This window comes from Heteronotia binoei, chromosome 21 (assembly GCF_032191835.1).
Source record: "Heteronotia binoei isolate CCM8104 ecotype False Entrance Well chromosome 21, APGP_CSIRO_Hbin_v1, whole genome shotgun sequence".
Lineage (NCBI taxonomy): Eukaryota > Metazoa > Chordata > Lepidosauria > Squamata > Gekkonidae > Heteronotia > Heteronotia binoei.
Window position 1 is genome coordinate 68836619 of NC_083243.1, and position 14174 is coordinate 68850792.

Genomic DNA, 14174 nt, shown 5'->3' on the forward strand with positions numbered 1-14174 from the left:
TTTGGATAGCAAGTAAGTTTCTATGTGTCCACTAGTTCCTCTGGAATTTGATACCTTTTATACCAGCACAGTCCATGTTGCTTCCTATTGGATTCAACAGTCATGTTTATTTACATAACATTATATTGGATTTCCTGAAGTAAATGTGTAGCATCTGACAAGAGGATGTGCTGACCCAAATATTTACGGACACCAGACAGCCCTAGAAAAAAGGATATTTATTGTACAAATAAAAAGTTGCCTACGTGTTTAGCACAAAGCTTCCTCAGGGAAATTTGTAATATCTTATCTCTCCCACCTTCAGAGAATTTTTCTTTCTACTCTTCTATACAGTCCTAAGAATGGAATAACCTGTACTGTTTTTAATAATTGCTCTTTTTAATTGATTACTTTGTATCCTTTGTTCAACTGTACTCTTGATTTTAATGTATTTTGTAGTTAAAAATTATTTTATAATATTATTATGGGAAAACATTCCTTATAATTGTGCATTGTGTGTTGCAGATTCTCCTGAGGAAGTTGTGTGCAAATGTGTGGCAAACTTTTCACTTGTATGATAAAATATTCTTCTTCCTTTGCTCAACCAGTTCTTTGGCCTAATTTTTTCTCTCCTATTGCTATGGCACTTCTGTATTCTCTTGGTTCCGCAGAACCAATGAATGTTCAGTGCCTTAAGACACACCATTGCCTTATTCTGTAAGGAAATGGAAATAGTATGCACCATATTTCTCCTACTAAGCATTAGGATGACAGTGGGTGAAGCTCTGCTGATGAGATGTTCAGCTGCACACATTTTATATCAGGGATCCTACTGGATGTCAGTGTAACCCACAAAGTAGAAGGTTTAGCCAGTTATTTCACAACCCCACTATTTTGTTTTATAGTTTAATCAGTGTGCTAGAGTTTTGTGATCTGGCATTATCAGCCACTGATTTTAATTAGGCTGTAAAAGCAGTAGTTAAACTATAGAGTCCATTGTAAATTATTTTCACTTCAGACGTTTTGCATCTGTACATCAAAGCTTCCTCTTTCTTTCTTTCTTTCAGGGTATGAGAGAGGCTTGAGAAGGTAGGGTGGATGAGCTGTCAGAACAGATTAATGTTTTCCTTTACTCTCTCTTGCCCTAAGAAAATAATTGATGGGTGCTTCAAGGATTAAGAAATCAACCTAATTTGATATAAATAACTTTCTCATCATATTAATCTAACAGAATTGGGTATGCTAAGCAAGACTTAAGCTTTCACTGCTTATATTATGCTTAGCTCCACAACATTTTAAAATCTAGTGATTTTAATGCAAAATTGATTGTCACTCTTGTCCTATATATTTTATTTACCCCAGGCTACTGCTTTTCAAATATCAGTATCCAATAATCCCCTCAGTTTAAATTTCAAAAGAATAGCAAAAAATACACAGATGGGATAAATTACTCATATAGTGCTGAGCCTTTTGTTCCCTGAAAACAGATCACTCCGAAGACAATGATGTCTTTAAAACCGTCAGCCGCAAAGATTTAGTCCTAACAGGATTTTAGAACATCAAATTTGCTCACACAAAAGAAATCAGACTAAGTAGTATCTTTCAGTTGCAAGTCCCAGATCTGGTTTATTTATAAAGCAATAAATATTCAAAGAAGCACAAAATAAATTGCACGGGTGTGTGTAAACAAACTGTACAATAACCGAACCAAGTTCAGGAAGGATTACTGAAAAAGACTTCAAGAAGCACAATGCTGTCATCCTGAGTGGGAAATAAGTGAAGGAAGGGGAAGGTGCTTAGAAGCACTTGCGGTGAACAATTGATGGACCAGCCTCATCATATTCCTGTTTACTGATCCACATCTGCTGGAAAGTTGAGAGAGATGCTAAGATGGACCCACCAATCCAGACAGAATATTTCCTCTCAGGTGGGGCAATGATCTAAAGGAAGGAAAAGTAACAAGGTTTTCAGATGAAGGTATACCAACATGGCCTTTCTAGACAATATAACTTTGCTTAATTTTTTACTTAATGGTTTTCCATTTCTGACAGATTTTTTGAGCTTTAATAAATTACTTGGTGACCTTGCTCTGACTCTAATTTCCATTTGGGTACAGGAAACCTGCCCTCTCACCTTGATTTTCATGGTACTAGGAGCCAAAGCAGTGATTTCTTTCTGCATACGATCAGCAATTCCAGGATACATGGTAGTACCACCTGACAGTACGTTGTTGGCATAAAGATCTTTGCGGATGTCAATATCACATTTCATGATACTGTTGTAGGTTGTTTCATGAATACCAGCAGATTCCATTCCTAGAAAAGAAAATTGATAAGGAATTGAAAGACAAATCATCAAGAAGAAAGGCCAACATGTTAACTATCATTACTAGTATAAGATCACAAAGACAGGTCCAAACACAATACACAATTTTTGTCATGAAGAATTTGGCATCAAATTTGGGAAAGCTGACACTTCCAGCAAGGTCAAATTACAAATAGGGAGCTGGTTTGATAACACAATGACCAGGAAATGTGACACAATGTCAGCTCATACCTTTTTCTTATCCTGTGATGCCCCTGTTGCAACACAGAGATTTATACTTGTGTGCATCTTAAGTCTACATAGGTATGACTATGCAAAACCTGTTCAGATCTGGGGGCTCTGGAAACAGAACCACTGTGATCACAGAAATTGCAGCTGACTTTACAGAAAAGATTGGGGCTGCTTCCACGTGCAACGACCATGTTGTATGAACCAATCCTTTGACAGTGTGTTGACTAGATGGATACGCTACACATGTGCACATAAATTTATACACTGATGTGACAGTGTAGTACAGTTTTAAGAACAAAGCTAATTTGATTTAACATGCTACAGTCCAAGCAAGCAAAGCTTTCAAGATGATAGCTTGCATGTGGTCTTAAAGGCCTAGAGGAAAATGTTAGCAATTGTCTTTGAAAGGGGAGAAATGCAGAGGTCACATTTATGAAGGCAACAGATGATGAAGTTATGAGCAGGGGCTTAGCTGTAAACATGAGGAGAAAATACATCAGGAGTAAGTATTCAGGAGGATTACATTCCAGTGTCTTAGCTGACAGGTGGCTTCTTTAAGAGGACTGAAACTTGATCTTTAACAAGGTAACAGCTGATGAACAGCTGCATTTAATACAGAGGGCTTATTCTATAAACACTTGCTGCACCCATCAGACTTATTTGGCAAAGCACAAATACAAGATTATGATTGCAGCCATGTCAGTGGCTGGTTTTAGGAGATACAAACCTATATAAACCTTTTTGGATCTTCATATCAACTCTGGGATATCTACAGGGTGCAGTTCTCAGGCAAAGCCAATACATTGCCATCATTCAATTGCACCTCAAGTACAGAAGTGTGCCTGAGTTAATACTTAGTACATCCAAACCAGCAATTTTTTTCCAGGTCAATCAAAACCATGATGAGAACCTTAATCTTTGAGAAAGATGTTCCATTCCGTTAGTTGGAACCTGTTATTAATAGTGTGATGGATTCCACATAATCAAAGGCGCTGCTCTGAATTTCTGCAGCAGAGACAAGGATATTTTTATAGTCTTACACTTGAAATATATTCAAGGTTAAATTGTGAACCAGAAAATGTATTTTAGGGTCAACTATTGTGATTATTTTCTTGCTTTTCTCCTTACAATATAACACCTTGCTTTCCAATGCAAGGAGATGTATACCTCATATTGGGGTATGAGCCCCTTACATAGGCTTCCCAACAATCTGTAGCTGTGGGAAATGCCCTGTCTCTTTAATAGAAGTCTAATGTGTAGAAATTAGCAGCTGAAGCTTTTCATGACATGGTAAATAGAATTCCATTAAGCCTCTATGAAAGAAGCAGAACTTTTTGTTTCTCCGGGCTTTTTGCAACCCTACTACTATGAGAATAATCACTTAGGAGACAGAACAAACAACTTGGTCAGAGAAATATTCACACATGGTCTTTAGCACAAGGGAGAGGTAGATGCTTTTCCTCATTTCAGTAGCTAAAAGGCATCCATGACATAATTAATAATTTTGCTAATAGAGAAGAGCCCAACAGAACTGGAAAAAATAATTTAATTTAATCTAGAAGACAGATCAAGAGGATAAAGTTGTTAAGCATCAGAGGTATATGTCCATCAAGGCAGAGCATGTTATTCTTCTAGATAACAAACTCACCCTACAAAAAGCAGGCTCAGTTGATGCAGGATATTAGCTACTGGAGGAGATATTTTTATACTGAAAAGAAAACTCTGTGGTAGCTGGCAGCCAGTTAATGTCATATGCTACATTTCTCAAAAGGAAACTTAAAAAAAATTAAAGGACTTGTATTTTGTACTTCCATGCCAACAGTGTTGTAGATACTATTTAAAACATAGAAACAAGACATTCTCCATTTGAAATCTTATAATGGTCATTTAATTTGCTAAAATGCTGATCATGGCATATAGACTGGGTTCTGACCTGGTTTGAAAAATTCCTGGAGATGTGGGGGTAGACCAGGGGAGGACAAGGTTTAGGGAATGGAAGGAAGCAAGCAGGGTATAATGCCATAGAGTTCCAAACCAGACATTTTCCCCAAGGGAACTGATATATGTAGTCTGGAGATCAGTTATCATTCCAGGATATATCCAGGCCCTACCAGGATGTTAGCAACCTGGTAAAGTCACTGTAAATGTTGCTTGGCCATGCTCCTAAGATTTTTTTAAGGACTCCATGATAAAATAAACTTAAACTTGGGCCTATATGTTGCATGTACAGGACCACTTACCAATGAAAGATGGTTGGAAGAGTGTTTCCGGGCAGCGAAAACGCTCATTCCCAATTGTGATAACCTGGCCATCAGGCAATTCATAGCTCTTTTCCAGAGAAGAAGAAGAAGCTGCAGTAGCCATTTCATTCTCAAAATCCAGAGCAACATAGCACAACTTCTCCTTAATATCCCGGACAATTTCACGTTCAGCTGCAGAGATAAACCCGGAGACTCATTGCATGACACTGAGGTCATGAAGGAAGCTAGTAAGAACACTTTTAGAAAACTGATGCCATTTTTTCCCTTGAGTTGCTGATTCAACATGCCCTTAAAAATGCTTTTAGAGCATACAGGAGTGGGTGGGGGGGATTCCCAGAAATCATTCCCAGGATCTGCGGAGAGTGATTGGAAAAACAGGGCCAATACAAATCTGAGATAAAAGATGAAAGTCACCGTTAACAGTAGTTAGAGTGTCAGACTAGGACTTGAGACAACTGAGTTTGACTCTCCACTTTGTCATGGAAGTTTTCTAGGTGACGACCATGGGCATCTTACAATGCTTTTAATTCTATGTTATTTGGGTTTTAGTATTCTTATAAAAGCAATCTGTGTTAGTAATGTAGATGGACATGTTTTTAAATACTGAAATACTATAAATGTACTTGATGTGAAATATACTTGTAAATTAAGTAAATGAACACATGAAGCTACCTTATACACTGGTCTATCATGATCAGTATTGTTTACTTTGGCCTGCAGTGGCTCACCAGTATCTTAGGAAGAGGTCTTTCACATCATGTACTACTTTGATCCTTTTGTCTGGAGATGTCAGGAATTAAACTTGGGACTTTCTACATGCAAAACACTCTACCACTGAACCACAGACCCTCTCTTTATTTATACATGCAGCTCAATTGTAAGGTGAGATGGGTATTTAGTGTTGAATATTTCAGTGCTGAGTCTGTATATGTATACCACAGAGCATTATTTTAGTCAATTAATTAAACCATTAAACCGCATCCTTGAGGTTCAGAAATATTGACCACCCTGTTCCAGAGTGAATCTGCAATGTACTCACCAGTTGTCACAAAGGAATAGCCACGTTCAGTCAGGATCTTCATGAGGTAGTCAGTGAGATCTCTGCCTGCCAGATCTAGACGCATGATGGCATGAGGCAGAGCATAGCCTTCATAGATGGGGACATTGTGTGTCACACCATCCCCTGAATCGAGGACAATGCCTGTGAAACAAAAAATGACTGAAATTGGCTGTCTATAAACTATGTAGGTGTTCCATAAAATAATAGTTCAAATAGAATAGACTACACCAACAGAGGCTCATGTTAGGTATAAGTCACCATTCTGAAAGGAGCACATCCACTTCAGCTACTGGTTTAACTATTCTTTTATCACTGACCACCATCACCAAGGTGACGATTGTCTTAAATTCAACTTAAACTCTGCATTTTAGTTCTCCTCTTGAGTACATTTTATGCCAACACTGTTTCACTCTTCACAGTCTTCACTATGCACTGAATTCCTTTCTAATATGCAGCGGGGAGGGGGGGGTGAGCAGGAATGCACAGGAATGCAGTTCCGGCTGGCTTGGTGCCAGGGGGTGTGGTCTAATATGCAAATGAGTTCCTGCTGGGCTTTTTCTACAAAAGCCCTGCTAATACGTATTACTCTAGATATGAAATAAAGCAATTTGATAATATAATTTTCTAATAGCTATACTGATAAATCTAGTATTCACAGTAAAATCTTTAAAAGATTTAAAAACAAGTGCCTTCACTTATAACCATTAATATCTCTATTTTATACCATAGTGCATACTTGAGATTACTTCCTACCGATTAGTTGCACCTTAATGCCCTTTAATCTTCTATAGCATATTCATAATGGCGTCCTGAAGATTAGCAGGCTCTTAACATCTTTCAGACACCCATATGTGATGTTTTTCATATGATATAGTAAAGATAAAGGTAGTCCCCAGTAGTTTTCGACTCTGGAGTGACGTTGCTTTCACGTTTTCACAGCAGACTTTTTACAGGGTGGTTTGCCATTGCCTTCCCCAGTCATCTACACTCCCCCCCCCCCAGCAGCCTGGGTATTCATTTTACCGACCTCGGAAGGATGGAAGGCTGAGTCAACCTGGAGCCAGCTACCTGAACCAGCTTCTGCTGGGATCGAACTCAGGTCGTGAGCAGAGGGCTCCAACTGCAGTACTGCAGCTTTACCACTCTGTGCCACAGGGCAGATATAGTAGCAGGGTATGAATCCATGATCCATGGCTGCCGTAAGGTCCATTCCTAAATATCAGCGGTCCTTCCCATGCACATGGAGCTGGGACTTTGACATTACAGTTGAAGCCATAGGTGGGTTGCTGAAGTCAAAATGTAACAGACCGGTGGATTTCTTCCATCTTTTCAAAATGTTGGAATAAGTACCTAATTCTGATTTTCATTAGTGAGTGTGAGCACAGGAATAGATCATACACTTCTAGAATCTAAATTGTACACCGAAGTACGAAGTGATTTTGTGTACGGGAAGAAAAGGTGCACATTCTGAAACTAAAAGGGAGAAACTGTTGAGAAGAGCAGCCAGTTGTCTTATTACCTGTAGTACGCCCAGATGCGTAGAGAGACAGAACGGCTTGGATGGCCACATACATGGCTGGCACATTGAAAGTTTCGAACATAATTTGAGTCATCTTTTCACGATTTGCTTTGGGATTCAGAGGGGCCTCTGTGAGCAGAGTAGGGTGTTCTTCAGGGGCAACACGCAGTTCATTATAGAAAGTATGATGCCAGATTTTTTCCATATCATCCCAGTTAGTGATAATCCCATGTTCAATGGGATATTTCAAAGTCAGGATACCTCTCTTGCTCTGAGCTTCATCACCCACATAGGAGTCTTTCTGGCCCATACCAACCATAACACCCTAGAGGGCAGAAGAGACAGAGAAACAAAATAATGTTGTGCCCCAACATCATGACTCAGTTAGTACAATGGACAGCATGATTTACTTGGACCCAAGCCAAGCAGAGAGAATTGTTCCCAAAACTGCATTTAGTGAGTTATTGTTCTCTGGTAGCATGTTGCTTTCAAAAACAGTTAATTCATTTTGTAAGATGTTTTTGTCTCCTTTGGTCTGGTTATTCAACGAATGTAAACCATGAGAATTTAAGGCACATTTGCACTTCCCCTCTCAAACAGCAGATTACTCCAGCAGTAAATACATCTAATTCTCAACATGGCCTCACCTGTGAATTCTTAAATTCAGAAACTGGAGCCATGAACAGAGAAGACATATCTTTCTACAAACATCCTGGGTTTGCAAAAAAAAAAAATGTGAAATCTTAAAAGGAGTGATTAAAAACCCCAAATAACAGAAACAGCATCTGTAGGTTTAAGAAACAGTTGCCTTCAGAGGTGGTTATTAGGCCATCACAACTATACTGCCAGACATCTTGCCTTGGTTTCTGTCCGTAAAAGGCAGGCAGAAGCAACCACAGGGTGACCATACAGCTTGCATGACTTACCCAGGCCTGGCTGCTTGCTACAGGTAAATAGTAACCACCCAACCACAAAAGCCAGTTTTGTGTAGTAGTTAGAGTTTCCGACTAGGATGTGGGAGATTCAGGTTCAGGTTCAAAACTCTACTCCAACATGGAATCTTGGGCCAATCACATACTCTCTGTCTAATGTACCTCATGGGGTTGTTTTGAAACATAAAATGGAAGAGTGTGATGTAAATTTTGGGTCACATTGGGGAGACAGGCAGGGTATAAATACATAATAACTACAGCTGAAGATGGGGGCAGATCAAATGTAGGTTGGTTGGTGAGTGGGAAGGAAAGCATGGAAAGGTGAAGATATGGAGGAATCCAGAAGGAGGGAAAGAGGAAACAGTGTGGGGAAAGGGATACAGGGGGAACTGAGTTGCCCCTCACAAGTCCTTGTGGGTTACCCACCGCATAATTGGACCTGGCCCAGTGACCAGCATATCACAACTCAGCCAGACTTTCCCTGGAAAAGTTTGCTAGGGGAGGTAATGTGGGGAAATGAAAGACTGAAGAGTAAGGAGATAAAGGTAAATTGGCTGATGCTTGGGAGGGGGAGAAGGAGGCAGCAAAAGGTGAGAGGCTCTAGGGTTTCAGGAAAAGAGGACATAGTGGCAGAGGGGGAAATGAGATGCACTCTGCAAGTCCTGATGCATCCCCTATTTGTTTCTCTTCTATACTGTTCCCACTACCAGTGCAATTTGGAATATATACACTATTCCTGTTCATTTAAGTGTATTCAAGTCAGTCTGAAGCAACTTACTGCTCGAATTGTTGTAATAGCTGTTTGTAAGGGGAATAACTGCACTCTTAGAAACTTGCACATAAACCAGTCACTTCTTAACTCCTATTCATTAAAATGGAAAATATGAGAGGTATTCATGTTGTTTTTTTAAACTGTAGCTGTCCTTTCCCACATTCAGGGCAGTACCACAATATTCTTCAAATATATGATAAACCAGGCATACTCCAATTTCTGTACCAGAATCAATGAAACATGAACTCAGAGACTGGATTGTGCCTTTGTTTCTCATTGTCTCCATGGCAGTAAATTGCTCTGTACAGTTTTGCAAATGCCACAGTTATTCACAAACTAACAAAGTGCCATGATCAACAGTGGCATTCTCAAAATCATGCCAAGGAATATTTACATACCATATAAATAGATTCTTTTTTCTTGGAACTAGCAGAGGTTAAAATACTACTGCAAAACATGTGTTAATGATTAGTAACAATACCAAGAAAATAATTTGGACACCAAGTTCCTTTTCTAATTCTGAAAGATATACGGAGGAGATTTTTGCTGGTCCCCTCAATTCCAATGCAGACCCCCCATATCATGCTCCACACTTGTTTCTGAGGGTCCCTGAACCCCATAACCTGCTTTTCAGGGATCCATGGGCCAGCACAAACAATGGGGATGCAGAAAATATCACTTTGTGATTGGAAATCTGTTTTAGTACTTTGGACTCAATAAAGGGTTTCAAAGGCCAAGGATCTACCATGGTTCTGAGGCTATTACTCAAAGTCATATGAGTCTTAAAAAGCTACTTTTCAGCAGAAAGCAAGAGAAGATGAACAGGAAATGCTCGACCAAGGAAACAAGATAAAAGGAGCTATCTATGTTTACATTATTGTAAAGGAAAGAAATGAAGGAGGATCAAAGTTAGGAGGTCTGAATGAAAGGGGGAGAATATTCATTGTAATGTAGAATCATGGAGACTGAGTTCAAATCATTGCTCAGACATAAAGCTTTCAGGGTGGCTGTCTGGAAATTTGTCTCTTGTGGTAACCCATGGCACAGGGCTGTTGTAGGTGTACAATGGGATGCTTATTGTTCTGAGCCCCTTAGAAGATGTATGGAATGCAAATGAGATCAGTAAGATATTATCTGAATGAGAATTTGGGGCATGTGACATTACTACTCAGGAACAGCTTAATTGTACAAGCAACTCAAGTGATCATATGTGACAATAAGGGCTGATTCACACATCACAAATTCCACCTGTTAAACATGTAGACTGGTGATTACAAGTGTGAAGGGTACTTAATTTCAGGCTGATATGGGACTGAATTGGATCATGACTGCTGCATGCAGGAGAGGGGGCTTAAGCCTCCAGACCCAGTGCCATTGAAAGAAAATATATTTAGCACCTCTATTGTGATAGATCCAGGACGGTAGTTGTGTCGGTTTGAAGCAGTAAAATAAAGTTTGAGTCCAGTGGCACCTTTAAGACCAACAAAGTTTTTTAATTCAAGAGATATGTATAAGCTTCCATTTGCAAGCATACTTCTTCAGATATAATGAAATGGAAGAAAACCATTCAAACATCAACAGCCTCTGTCTATGTGTGAATAGAAGAAAGCTCATACTATGAATAAAACTTAATTGGTTTTAAAGGTTCCACCAGACTCAAACTCTATTCTAGCACCTCTATTGTGTTAGGCATTTGTCACACAAGGGAACATGAGGAGCACCAATAGACAAGGGGGGTGGGTAGAAGGAATCAATTTCATTCTATGCAAATCAGTGAACTTTTGAGGAATTCTGCATGACAAGGAGTTTCTGGCTGTTGTTCAATATATGCCTGAATGGAATACCAAAAAAAAGGAGAAGAGTTTTCAGCAAAGGGGGGGGGGGAGTCCAGATTGGAGAAGAAGACAAGAAAGCTGGATTGAAGGGGGGGGGGAAATCTGGGGATGGTGCCATGGGGTACATAGTGTTCAGCAAAGGGGTGGGGAGGTCCAGATTGGAGAAGAAGGTGTTACATCTGGGGGCTTGGGGTAGGGGAAGAGAAGAAATCTGGGGATGGTGGCATGAGGTCCATGGTGGAGCTGGAAAGGGGTTTGGCGCTAGGGCGGAGGGGGACTGACCAGAAAAGAGAATTTAGGTAGAGGGTAGCCTGTGGCATTCAGAGGGTCCGCCTGCCGCTGGTGAATGGGGCTGGGCAATGCTCTGGCGACCACCCGAGCGAGCTGGAAGAAGCCATTACCTGGTGCCTGGGGCGGCCGACGATAGAGGGGAAGACGGCTCGGGGGGCATCGTCTCCCGCGAAGCCTGCTTTGACCAAGCCCGAGCCATTGTCGCACACGAGGGCGGTGGTCTCCTCGTCGTCACACATCCTGGGGAGGAAGCAGGGAGCTGAAAGACACAAAGATCAGCGAGACTCATTGCAGGAGGTTGGCAGGCGGGCAGCGGCAGCGCCTAGCAGGTAGAGTCGTTGGGGTCGGCCCGGTCTGCCTTGCTGAGCTCAAACCGAGCCTCCCTTTCGAGCCCGACTGCCCCCCACGATGGCGGGCTTCAGGCAACGGGCCCTTGTGGACATGCCATGCCACATTCTTCTCTCGTCCAAGGAAGCGACCACTTGGCAGCCACTTCGCCGCTGGCTGCTCTTCCGGAATTCACTCTCGCCGTGTTCCCCTCCCCACCCCCGCTGGCTCTAGGTCGGAATCCAGTCGCGCCACTGAGGACTTCTGGTTGGAACCGCAGGTCCGAAGAAATCCCGCCGGGATCGCCAGATAGCTTAAGCGGGTATCTTTTTATCTGGCTTGGGATAAAGCCGGCCGGAATGTGAAACGACCCATCTTAAGCGATTTGTCGATTGCCGTCTTTCCCCCACCCCTTCCCTTTTCGTTCCTTCTCTGAGTACACTTTTTGCAGCAATGATGCCAAAGTTAGTACTTTCAAAGGTGTTACATCTAGCGGCGGGGGGAAAGACATGCAGGCTTCAAAACTCAAAGTAGCAGTTCAGCGCAGACACAACACCACCCCGTTTGTTATGTCTACAGTGGTTCTCCTAGACAGCGAAGGCGCGGGAGCCTGCTTCAAGCACTGAATGTGCGCGAATGAATGAAAACGTACACTTCAGCCCTACACCCATATTTGTGACAGTCCGATTGTGACTTCAACAGGAACCGCGTCTGAAAATTCGGCCGCGCGAACGCACTCCCTCCCCCAGCAAACATCGAAAGAAACTCAAAACGTGATCCAGAATACAACTGGGAAAGGCTATTATATAAGCCGATCTAGTCGCATTGCCTCTAATTGGACTAGAACTAATTAAACGCTTCCATTGAACTGGGTGGTTGTGGACAGAGCAGCCAGGCAAGCGATTGCGAGCCGAAAGCGCTGTCGACGCGCGGGACTGCCGCCCTCGAGATGCTTCCCGCCCCAGCCGGGCTGGCCAGCTGCGCTACTCACCGGCTCAACACTTACTTGCGCGGGAGTCCTGAGAACAAGCTGCTGGGTACAGACCGGGTCGAAGCGCCATCAATTTATACTGGGCTGAGTGGCAGTGTCACTCTCGGCCTCCTGCGGGACAGGCCGGGCACCTTGTCCTTATTTGGTCGGCTTCACGCCATTGAGGAGCCGTGAGGCCATTAATGGAGTAAGGGAAGGCAAAAGTCAGCCGGCTAAAGCACTCCAGGGCCCCGCAGCCCATGTAAGGAAAGCAAAGGGGGCTGCATTCACCCAGCAAAGGGGATGGCCAAATACGGAACCCTTTATTTTTAAAAAAAAAATCAAGCATACCTACTTCTGGAGGCAAAGATTAAAAAAAAATCAATGAATAGAAAGGACTTTTCTCATCTTGGCGTTCTAAAGAATCTCAGAGCTGTAGAAAGATCAATGAATTAAGCTCTGGCTGCCAGGGTGTCTGGCATGTGTCACTCCAGAGTGAGGAACAAGCAAGTGGGCACAGCAGAGGTAAAATTTCAAAAGGCAGTGATAGATTCATTAAACAAACAACAGATTCCCCCCCCCCCCAAAATCCACCCCCTTGAATCTTTTAAATAATGTCATTGTTTTCAATTGATCATGCTAGCTAGTAGGCATCTTTCACACACACACAGTCATTAACACTGTGATTCTTAAGATGAAATTCTCCCTTCTGAAATTATGCTCTATAAAAATCTATAATACTTCAAAGTAAGATGTTTTAGATTAATATGGAGGTTCCATCCTTTACATTCAACTTCTTAACAGATGTGTGAATCAATTCAAATCTTTGCAGATAAATCAGATACTTTAAATGTTTCAGTGGGAAATGACATGGTTCCCCCCACAGCTGAATAGCATAGATTGTATACTGTTAAGGAATGCTCAAGCCCTGGTCCAAATATATAGCAACAGTACATTACGTCCTATACAGGGTAGATCCCACTTCTTATACTGAAGCCCCATTTGGAATTTGAGGCTTTTCAGTTTGAGATACTGGCTTGTTTGTGGGATGGCGACAATGGGCAGAAAGAACTTTTCCCTCCCATTTTCATAATAGAACTTGCAGGCACCCCATGAAGTTAATGAGCCATAGGTTTGGGAGAAACAAAAGGGAATAATTCTTCAAAAAGTGGTTAATTTGAGGCATTCACTGATGGACTGAGCAGTAATGTTCACTAGTTTAACTGGTTTTAAAAGAGGATTAGACAAATTAACAGAAGATAGGTGTCTGCCCTGACCTGGATAGCCCAGGCTAGCATATCTCAGAAGCTAAGTGGAGTCAGCCCTGATTAGTATTTGGATGGGAGACCACAAAGGAAGTTTAGAGTTACAAAATTCAAAGACAAGCAATGGCAAATCTCCTCTGAAAATCTCTTGCCTTGAAAAACCTGCAGGGTCACCATAAGCCTGCTGTGCCTTGATGCCAGTTTCCACAGCCAGGTCTCTCAAAGGCTATTTACCATAGTAACCACATGGAACCTCCATGTTCAGAGGCAATGACTTTCTAAACACCAGTGATGCAGGGAGAAAGGAGGGCTTGGGCCTCTTCTCTTCTTATAGGCTTTCTGGGGGTATTATTAACCACTCTGTGAAACAGGTTCTGAACTAGATAGACCACTGGGGTGATTGAGCA

General features: G+C 41.7%; 1 protein-coding gene across 1 annotated transcript; it reads right to left on the reverse strand.

The window, feature by feature from the left end:
• Window positions 1-1579: 1579 nt before the first annotated feature.
• On the reverse strand, window positions 1580-12679 carry ACTC1 (actin alpha cardiac muscle 1). The gene is made up of 7 exons (XM_060263201.1): window positions 12524-12679; window positions 11316-11464; window positions 7376-7700; window positions 5836-5997; window positions 4776-4967; window positions 2113-2294; window positions 1580-1919 (listed from the first exon to the last, which is right to left on the reverse strand). The coding sequence occupies exons 2-7, from the start codon at window positions 11442-11444 to the stop codon at window positions 1776-1778; spliced, it is 1134 nt and encodes a 377-aa protein (XP_060119184.1). The 5' UTR covers window positions 11445-11464; window positions 12524-12679; the 3' UTR covers window positions 1580-1775.
• Window positions 12680-14174: the final 1495 nt, after the last annotated feature.

What these genes read in the sequence shown, in the direction of transcription:
- ACTC1 (XM_060263201.1), bottom strand. Translation starts at nt 11,444, where the DNA reads ATGTGTGACGACGAGGAGACCACCGCCCTCGTGTGCGACAATGGCTCG. An exon ending in TCGGCCGCCCCAGGCACCAG is followed by an intron (nt 7,701 to 11,315) that starts GTAATGGCTTCT and finishes TCTGCCCTCTAG; the next exon opens with GGTGTTATGGTTGGTATGGG. An exon ending in CTTCCAACCATCTTTCATTG is followed by an intron (nt 2,295 to 4,775) that starts GTAAGTGGTCCT and finishes TTTCTTTTCTAG; the next exon opens with GAATGGAATCTGCTGGTATT.